The sequence below is a fragment of the Pundamilia nyererei genome, unplaced genomic scaffold, assembly GCF_000239375.1.
Source record: "Pundamilia nyererei isolate P.nyererei 1_Seehausen unplaced genomic scaffold, PunNye1.0 scaffold00030, whole genome shotgun sequence".
In the NCBI taxonomy this organism is placed as follows: Eukaryota; Metazoa; Chordata; class Actinopteri; order Cichliformes; family Cichlidae; genus Pundamilia; species Pundamilia nyererei.
The window spans coordinates 4,041,039-4,050,633 of record NW_005187431.1 but is presented as its reverse complement, the minus strand read 5'-3'; the positions used below and the strand labels follow the sequence as shown (position 1 = coordinate 4,050,633).

At 41.8% G+C, this 9,595-nt stretch overlaps 2 protein-coding genes across 7 annotated transcripts in view; both read left to right on the top strand.

Moving 5' to 3' along the window:
* The window catches only part of fhod3a (formin homology 2 domain containing 3a), a 66,724-nt gene extending 61,500 nt beyond the window's left edge, over positions 1-5,224 (top strand). For 5 of the 6 annotated variants that reach the window (XM_005728878.2, XM_005728877.2, XM_005728882.2 and 2 more), the window contains 8 exons: positions 33-152; positions 244-405; positions 1,027-1,217; positions 1,396-1,600; positions 1,792-1,815; positions 2,005-2,206; positions 2,291-2,455; positions 3,998-5,224. In XM_005728878.2, coding sequence (XP_005728935.1) covers positions 33-152; positions 244-405; positions 1,027-1,217; positions 1,396-1,600; positions 1,792-1,815; positions 2,005-2,206; positions 2,291-2,455; positions 3,998-4,080 — 1,152 coding nt within the window. In that variant the 3' untranslated portion in view covers positions 4,081-5,224. The remainder of the gene's footprint in view (positions 1-32; positions 153-243; positions 406-1,026; positions 1,218-1,395; positions 1,601-1,791; positions 1,816-2,004; positions 2,207-2,290; positions 2,456-3,997) is intronic. The other variant, XM_005728879.2, reaches the window with a different exon arrangement.
* Positions 5,225-5,878: 654 nt separating this feature from the next.
* Positions 5,879-7,442, top strand: LOC102211562 (glutathione S-transferase A-like). The gene is made up of 6 exons (XM_005728876.1): positions 5,879-6,125; positions 6,509-6,574; positions 6,678-6,783; positions 6,875-6,993; positions 7,081-7,166; positions 7,247-7,442. The coding sequence occupies exons 1-6, from the start codon at positions 5,958-5,960 to the stop codon at positions 7,377-7,379; spliced, it is 678 nt and encodes a 225-aa protein (XP_005728933.1). The 5' UTR covers positions 5,879-5,957; the 3' UTR covers positions 7,380-7,442.
* The last annotated feature ends 2,153 nt before the right edge of the window (positions 7,443-9,595 follow it).

The following is a 9,595-nucleotide window of genomic DNA, read 5'->3' as shown; positions in this document are numbered from 1 at the left end:
TGTGTGTGTGTGTGTGTGTGTTTTCCTACTAGGAAGTAGCAGAGCCACTGCAGGATCTGAAGGAGGGTATGGATCAGCTGGAGAAGAACAAAACTATCCGCTACGTCCTCTCTACGCTGCTCTCCATCGGAAACTTCCTCAACGGCACCAATGTGAGTCATGACTATTACATCAGATTACTGGGAGACAAGTCAGTAGGATCTGAGTTTGTTTCTCAAAATAAACACAACGTTCCTGTTCCAGGCTAAAGGCTTCGAGCTGACCTATTTGGAGAAGGTTCCAGAAGTAAAGGACACGGTCCATAAGCAGTCACTGCTCCATCACGTTTGCTCTGTGGTGGTGGAAAACTTCCCTCAGAGCACCGACCTCTACTCAGAGATAGGAGCCATCACGCGCTCTGCAAAAGTATGCTGTGCATTCACTGCTAACCTATTCTGCATCTCTACACTGTAAAAGATCAAGACTTACATTTGCTTGAATTTTGTCAAAATAAGTCCAAAAACCTAAAAAGATAAAACATAATTTTTTCCCCTGACTGAACTGAAGTTGGAAGCACCTGGACCTGAAAGCACTAGAGGGGCTGTTCATCCAGACAACTGAGAATCATTTTTGAAGTAAAATTCAATATAAGCCGAGGACATAAAGATGGACACACATATAGATATTCTTTAAATCTTTAGTATCATTTTACAGAAATCTTGTAAATGGGCACTAACATCGGCATAACTTTGTGCTGAACATTGGGGAGGTCAAGATCTCTGTCTAAATAAATAAATAAATCTGGGTAAATTCCCAGATGATTAAACGTGCAACTATTTTGCTGGTAATAACTGAAATAAGTAAAGAAAATCAACAGCCTATTTATGCAAGATAATTCCTAATTTTATTGGGGGGTTATATTGGTTGGGTCTGATTATTGGGGGGGCCATAAACCCCCAAACCTCCCTGGAAATTACGCCCCTGGGCACTAAGATATCCTGTGTTTGAGTAATTTGAATTGGATTGTATAAACGTTTTTTTCAACAGGTGGATTTTGACCAGCTGCAGGAGAACTTGTGTCAAATGGAGCGGCGCTGCAAAGCCTCGTGGGACCACCTGAAGGTGATTGCCAAGCACGAGATGAAGCCCCAGCTGAAGCAGAAGATGTCCGACTTCCTCAAAGACTGCGCAGAGCGAATCATCATCCTTAAGATTGTTCACCGCAGGATCATCAACAGGTAGCTCGTCTCACAGTTTGAATCATTTATTATTGATGTTTACCACAAACAAAACAAACAAAACGAATTAGTCTACTAAAACCAACACTGTGCTGTGTGAATGAGGAAATCTGTGTAGTGCAACACATAAAACAGGAGGTAGGAAGAGTTGCCATCACCCTCATCTTCTTCCTTTCAGGTTCCACTCCTTCCTGCTGTTCCTTGGTCACCCGGCCTACAGTGTGAGAGAGATCAGCGTCCACAGGTTCAGTAAAATCCTCAGCGAGTTTGCGCTGGAGTACCGGACCACCCGAGAGCGTGTGCTGCAGCAGAAACAGAAACGAGCCGACCATCGCGAGCGCAACAAGACCCGAGGAAAGATGATCATGGACGTAAACACTCCTGTGAGTATTTCTCTCTCTCAAACACGCGCACACACACACACACACACACACACACACACACACACACACTTCCAACCCCTTTTTGTTCTTGTTTTCTTCTTCAAACTGAAGTGCTGCTTTTTCATCTTTCTCGCTTCATTCTATTCTATTCGCAACTATTCTTTGACTTTCACTCTTTATTTCTCCCATAGTCTGATGATGAAGAGGAGCGTGAGGTATCAACTGTCTGTGTGTTTGTGTGCATGAATCCACTAACTGCATCTAAACGACTAAACGATACGTCAAAGGCACCAGGCACTGTACTGTTTGCAGTTGGATGTTTTTCTTGGTGCTTTGCCGTGTTAAAGTTCAGAATACTCAGCTGCTAAATTCTGATCCTCTTTGATTCCGTCTCGCTCCAACAGTGTGGTCGGAGTAGCGCAGGGAGCAACAACAGCGCCCCCAGTGGGGGTCAGGAAATTGAGCAGCCTCAGGGTTTGGAGCATGCCGAGGATGCTGCAGAGCACGAGCACATGAAAGCGGTTCTCAGCCTCAGTGGCAGTGACAAGGAGGGCAGCGGCGTGCCGGGACTGCGGACACGGACCAGGTCACGGCCTGGACGAGGAGGTGGGGAAGGGAGAAAGAAGATTTCTGGAGTTGGGTCACTCGAAAGGATTTCCCTACTAAAGATTTTCTCACCTGTTTATGCAGGACGCAGCATGCAGGCATGGACTCCGCCTGTGGAGGACCCTCAGATCTGTGGAGATGATGCTGCAGACGAAATCATGGAGCGCATAGTGAGGTCAGCCACTCAGGGTCCAGGAACCAGAACCCAGCCCAGAGAGAGGAGGAGATCCAGGGCCAACCGCAAGTCATGTACGAGCTCACCTCTGTCCCAACTGCACATGTCACGCTAATTTAAGTTCTGAATATATCAGGTTTTCAAACTGAAAGCATGACCATGAAAATGTATCTAATCTAAGAAGCTGACTGCACCGTGGATGATGAGTAACACCTCCAAGAAGACATCAGGAAACAAGCATAAGAAAAAATATGTGAAATATAGTTTGAGATTTTTCAAAAAAGAAAAAAAAACCACTTCAAAACCATGACACTGCTTTCATATAAATATAAAGCTAAATACAGCAATCAGTAGCTGAAAGCGAAGGGAAATTAAGCACCTTAAAGTCACTACAGGCAAAAACATAATTGTTTCTACATGAGGTAGAGTACAGTTTGTAGACTGTATATAAAAGATGGACTCTTTACAGATCCTTAAATGACACACTGTGGTTATTAAAGTCCTGCTGCTGAAACCACAAGCATGGTGTTTCATCTGTCTTATCTTTCTAAAACCAAACATTACCTACCTGGTGCCTGGTGGGTCTAACATGAAACCGAGTTTACACACACACACACACACACACACACACACACACACACACACACACACACACACACACACACACACACACACACGTATATAGTTATTTTTTGCTTCCCAAACATGTTTTATTTCATACTAGTAAATGTATATTTTAGTATTTTATTTGTTGGAAATTTCAGAAAGTTGTTGCATATTTAATGAGAGTATATTTCATTCGCTCATTCGGATCAAGGAGTCTAACCCATGCTTGAGTCAAAGGCTCTCATAAACCCCCAGCTGCTCCACTCTGCATGCCAAATATACACGTTTCTCTCCAATGTCTCCATTAAATGTGAGATGGGAGAGAGAAGTTGTATAAAGCACTTTCAGTGCTCGGAGTAGAAGATATGTTTTCCACATACTCTGAGCCAGAAATCATTACTTCAGCAGCTTTTACATATAAGTTTTTACATACCAGACTTTCCAGCTCAGGTCCTGTGTGTTGGAACCTTTCAGATCCTGATTTTTTTCTAGCAGCACATTGATAGGAAATAAAGTCATAAAACGTAAGATTCAGAATCCTCCGTGTGTAAACAGTTTATTTTTTCTATTAGTCAACAAAGTGAAATTTGGCTTTATCTCATACTTAGACATCTCTTTGCAAATACCGAGGTGGTAATTTAGATGGCTAGGAGCTCATCTGCATGTTTAAACATGCAATTTCAAAAAACCTACTCACGTCAGAAAATAGATTTCTAATGTAAGCACTCAACTGCATAAGTTTAATGGTTATTTATGGCCTCTTAATTACATGTTCACCATTAATTTCTCTGTTTAAAACCAAGTAAATATGACTGTTATTTGTTGATTGTTACCAAAGCCGAGATATGGATTGTAATAAACCCCATGCAGAGCAGATGTAAGTCTCAGCAGGTTAATTACAGTATATTATAAATCCTGGAGCATGCATTCAGTTAGTATGTAGTGCAGAACTGGAGAACATGAAAACATCACACGACTGCACGGTGACTCTCCGCGTCTTCTCTTCACAGTGAGGCGGACGCTGAAAAACGGCCTGACGCCAGAAGAAGCTCTCGCTTTAGGGCTAACTGATTCCCCAGAGCCACAGATGTGATCATCCACCTCTCGCCGTGAAAACTCAGCTTCAGATGTCTGTGTGAAATCTCTGTCAGCCTTTGTCCTTTTAGGTTTTTCCCAGCGGCTCTTTCTGCCTGATGTTTCTGAGTGAAGAGGCGGCATTACGACATTTTCACCTTCCAGAAGAAACAGTGGAGGTGACGAGGGAATGCTTCTCATAAGGACTGATTCTGTTCAGTTAGGCAAGGAAAAGGAAAATGTATTCAAGTGACGCTGCCTCTACACTGAATTATTTATTTGTCTGAAAAGGATTTGAATGCTGGGATGCTTTTCGCTTGTGAGTGTCAGCAGCTGTGACGTCACCGTTTTTGGGGTTTGTGTTTTTTGTTTTTTTCATTTGTTTAAACTGTGAATTTTGGTTGTGAAGTTTGCCAGGCTGAGGATGAATTAGAATTTGTTCCCAGGAGAAAAAACAAAGATTATCAGTGAGAGCATCTACACATCAAGTAATGAGCGTGGCTGTGCTTTTGTAGGGACGCGAAAGGTTATCAAGCTGATGAGTGCCTTTCACTTCAAAGGGGCGATGCTGTACCTCCGTTCTCTCTTCGTTAACGTATTCACGTCCTAAATTTCACTTCCTAAGGCATGGTTCTCATGAGTATTACTGTTGAAAATCTTCTCTGTTTTGTTTGTTTTTTGTTTTTTTCAGTATTTATTTGCAAAGCTCTGACGTCTTGCACCTTAAATAACATTAAAGTGGACCCATTGTGCTCATTTCCCACTCCATATTTTTAGTTTTTTGGCTCCGCTAGTTTAAAAAGAATCTTCTTTAATCTTAACACAAGCCGTTTTAACCCCCCCGCCCTTTAAGCCAACTCTTTTCTGATTGGCTTTCTCTTAAAAACAAAAGATTTGATCGTATTAGGGATATCTGCTCTCATCGATCATACAGTGCCATGAGTAGGAAAGAAAAAAGGCTCAGTTTTGAAGTGTGTGGCTCACGGGGTTACTGCATATATGCTGACACGCTTACTTGAAACTGCATATGCCAGTGTAACAGTGCATATTTGCCAGAAAACGAGGAAGAGCATAATAAGTCCACTTTAATAGTCTCATGCTGAAATGAACGACTGAAAACACAAAAAATAGTTTTTATCTCAGAGGAACTGTTTGTAAAGTGTAAAAAGAAAAGAAAATGGACTTTTTTTTAAAAAAACAAAACAAAAACATTTTAATAATCTATTTTGAGGAACATGCAGACAGTTCTGCATGATATGTGTAAATGCCCTTGTCAGCTGCCAGGTCCTAAATACTGTAAACTCTACAGTGTGCATGTTTAGTGCATTTCACATTGTGTATTTTTGTAATTGCTGTAGAAACGTGTATTATAGTCTGAGACAAAGGATCAATTGTGGCTTGTTTTTTCTTTTTGTGAATTGAAGAAATGTGTTGCTCCCTGCTAAGAGAGAGAGAGAGAGAGAAACAGAGGGAGGAGCATTATCTGGACGTTTGATTTGAGCTCTGTGGTCACACTCTGTCACGTACCAACTTGAACAGTCTAGACGCAAGAAACTGGGAAACACCACTGCATGAATGCCATGTAGTGAGCTGAACGTTCTTATAAACACTTTCACTTGAAATGCCGTGTATACACATTCTGCAATAAAATAAAAACCATAGAGTGCAAACTTGGATCTGCGTGTCATTCCTTCCCCCAGCGTTCACCTCTGTGATTGTGAGCCACGTGGTGTGGTTCTACTTGATAACCTTTGGAATAATCAGGTGCCGTAAAATGCTGCTGCTGCTGCTGCTGCTGCTGCTCGCTTTACGGTGTTTGTCCAGTTTGTGCAGCTCTGCATTCATTCATGGTTTTGTTAATCAGTGCTCAGCGCTGCGTCTTTGGTCCCTGCGTCCATGGCAAAGTTAATGAGTCTGCTGTGGGGGGCTGGATCACCTCCCTGCTGGCGTGTTATGATCACTCTGGAGGAGAAGAAGCTGCAGGGTTACAAACGCAAACTGCTGTCCTTTGAGAAAGGAGAGCACAAATCTCAGGAAGTCTTGGAAGTCAACCCAAGAGGACAGGTAGGTGCACCGCACCCATAATGATCACAGCAAAGTGTACAACCATGACATAACAGCCTTTAAAAAAAAGTATTATAGTTATTTTAACACATATCAACAGGGGTAGCGTCTGGATAGAAGACCAGTCTCTTACTGACAGAGATGAAGGCACAATGTGGGAGCAGCTAACACATAGACTGTATGTAAAAGATGTCTGTAGAGTCCCTGTTCAGGTGTGTCTGAAAGCTTGTTTTTCAAACTATGGGTACAACACACAAACAGGGGCATCTGGTAATTCGTCCTAAATAACGTGCTCTCAAAGGCACTAACAGCACAGATACAAGGTGCACTACGCAATGATGAGCCTCAAAACCTGACGTCTTCTGCCAATTTTTTTCTGTCAGCTTCCCGCGTTCAAGCACGGAGACATCATCCTGAATGAGTCCTGTGCAACATGCTTATACCTCGAGGTAAACGGCAATATTTTAATTAATTACTTGAATTTATTGTATTTATAATTTGTTTAGCTTTTAGTACACTGCTTTGATTATTGTTTTCTCACTGTTGAAACAGAATCAGTTTAAGTCTCAGGGCATCAAGCTGATTCCTGACAGTGCTGATGACCAAGCCGCGATGTACCAACACATGATGGAGGGCCTTGCCCTCACTGATAAACTCAGTAAGTTACACTTGCACAAGTCTGAGCGCTGAGTTACAGAGGGGACAGAAGCCATGAAGACAGTCACACATTAATGTGCGTTCTGCTTCAGATTCAGTTATCTACTACGACTGCTCCGTCCCTGAAGAGGAGAGGCACGACTCTGCTGTAAAGAGAAACAAAGAGGCTCTGACTGCTGAACTCAAACTGTGGGAGGGTTACCTGGAGAATGTACGAACAATACGCACACACTTGTGTACACTTGCAGGCACTCACACACTGTGTTGACAGTACTGCGTCTTTCACTTCTCCATCTAGGTGGCTGCTGGCTCATACCTAGCAGGGGCCTTCTCCCTAGCCGATGTGATCGTCTTTCCAAGCATCGCTTGTGCATTTCGTTTCGGGTGGGTAGCTAAGCAGTTGATTTGTGTGAAGCTGCAGTCCAGTCGCCTTTTTCCAGTAACATGATGTGTTTTCTCTTTAGGCTGTCTGTGGGGCGTTATCCTAAATTGGCCAAATATTACAGCCTGCTGAAGAACAGAGCCAGCATTAAAACCACGTGGCCCCCACACTGGGTGGCCAGTCCACAGGGTTATGACATCCTGAAGGACCTCTGAAACACAAAGAATCCTCCCTTTGTCATTTTAGAGAATTCCTGTAAGTCTGTGAAATAAAAACATTTAAACAGCTTGCTTACTGTACTCTTAATTTTTCACAAGATTTTTTTTTATTCTTAAAACTTGACCACAGCAGCAACAAATCACCTTATAGATAAAGCTTTGTTAAAGCACTTTGGTTTTGGGTCCTTCTCCCATGTAGTGAGTGGCAATATGACCTTTTTGTAGTGCGAGGAGAAAGTTTTCCATCATGTTGGGCGGTTTTCAGAGTCACCTCCTCCATTCACATGTAGGATCCTAGAAGGGTCATTTCTAGGATGACTTTGTTCTCTTTATATGCTCCAATTAAGATCAATTGTCAAAGAATATGGAATTTCATTTAACTATTATGCTGATGACTTAGTGATCTATCTCCCTCTCAAATGAATAAATGAATGCAGTGAATTTTGAACCTGAATGAGCATAAAACACAAGTGGTAGTATTCGGGCCTCCTGACCCTCACTCCTACTCGAAAGGTGAAAGCTTCATGTTTGATAAACAAATAAAAGCTGTTGTTAGAGCTAGTTTCTACAAACTGAGGTTCTGAGGCTCTGCTTTGGTTTTGGGTTGTTTTGACAGTCACCATATTCCCCCTGCTTTGGCTTCTTTGTTGTGTTTGAGAAGTGATTTTAAAATCAGCATGTCTCTACCTTCCTGAGCTTTTAACTACACACTCTCCCAAAATATCACTGAGGTCGTCTGACCAGATGCTGCTGCATATATCTCAGATCGGGCCTTTGCTGTAGCTGACTCGGAACTTTGGACCTGCTTGCTGCTTCACATCAGGACCTGACCACTGTCTTTTAAAACATATTTTTTATTCCTTGGCTTTTTCTCTGAGTCTTCATTCGTTATTTGTGTGTGTTGTGTTTTTTTTTTTAATTGCTTTTACTGGCTTATTTTATTTTTACATCACTCAGGCTGACGCTTGCTGTTTATATATTTGTTTAAAAATAAAATGACTTAATGTTGCAATTTGCAATAAATATTAACACAGCTTCCATCAGTTATTCTTCATAAAAACAGCTTATTTATTTCAGGTCAGTCACCTTTCTAATTATGCTAAAATACTATATAATACTATATTGTATTGGGATAGAGGCATATGTGAATATTTGGAGGAGGATGTGTACAATGTACATCTTGTCATCGACTACACAAAGTGCAGAAGGTAAACAAAGAAAGATTTTTTATTTTATTTTTATTAATTCATTTTATTTATTTCAACAAATCATTCAGTGGTGAATATCAAAAATATAAAGGAGGCAAACTGATAGAAGATGACTGAGTTGTAGTTTTTTCTTCCAGCCAGTAGATGGCAATCACGCTCTTATAAAAGCTTGACATCCCCTCCTACAAACCATAAGAAAAGTAAGTTGAGTTTGTCGTCTGCGCTTTTGCTTTGTGCGTCCAGTTCAGTGACCGTCCAAACTGTGAATCTCAAGTTAAAGCCATGGCCAAGGCAATGACTCTGCTGTGGGCGACCGGCTCTTGTCCCTGTTGGAGGGTGATGATCGCTCTGGAGGAGAAGAACCTGCAGGGCTACAACCAAAAACTGCTGTCCTTCGATAAAATGGAGCACAAGTCCAAAGAAGTGTTAGATATAAACCCCAGGGGACAGGTAGAGACGATCTTTTATCAAATCACCCCGTATAACTAACAAAACACTTGACTTTGCACCGTAATATTATATAATAGCCTCACGTTAACGTCACGGTCATAAACACTGATATCTGCGCTGTTGCTCTGCAGGACGGTAAACGGATAAAGAGTTGCAGTAATGGCGGCAAATACTGTCAACTCTGATTAATGCTTTTACAAAATCATAAAAACTGAACGTTTCATTTAGCGTATATTCATTTACTCAAGGAGATTTTTTTTCTTCAAGGAAGACGCTTCAGGACACGCCCTGCTGCACCTGATTGGATGAGCATTTCTCGGGAGCTGACACGTGCTCGAAAAAATATGGGCTGTAGAGATGAGCACGCGAGTTTGCAGCCGTGTTTCGAACTGCACCAACATGGCGGCTCGTTTACATTAGAGACAAGTTAACGGAAATGTGTTTATGAAAGCATCTGAGGCGAGAAATGCACCGTGTAGCTGTCTTCATTTATCATAAAAACCGACTAGTTTAAAATGTTTAAATGCATATTAAAGCTTTAAGATAACCAGTTTG

What these genes read in the sequence shown, in the direction of transcription:
- LOC102211562 (XM_005728876.1), top strand. Translation starts at nt 5,958, where the DNA reads ATGGCAAAGTTAATGAGTCTGCTGTGGGGGGCTGGATCACCTCCCTGC. An exon ending in TGCCCTCACTGATAAACTCA is followed by an intron (nt 6,784 to 6,874) that starts GTAAGTTACACT and finishes GTTCTGCTTCAG; the next exon opens with ATTCAGTTATCTACTACGAC. An exon ending in GGGAGGGTTACCTGGAGAAT is followed by an intron (nt 6,994 to 7,080) that starts GTACGAACAATA and finishes TTCTCCATCTAG; the next exon opens with GTGGCTGCTGGCTCATACCT.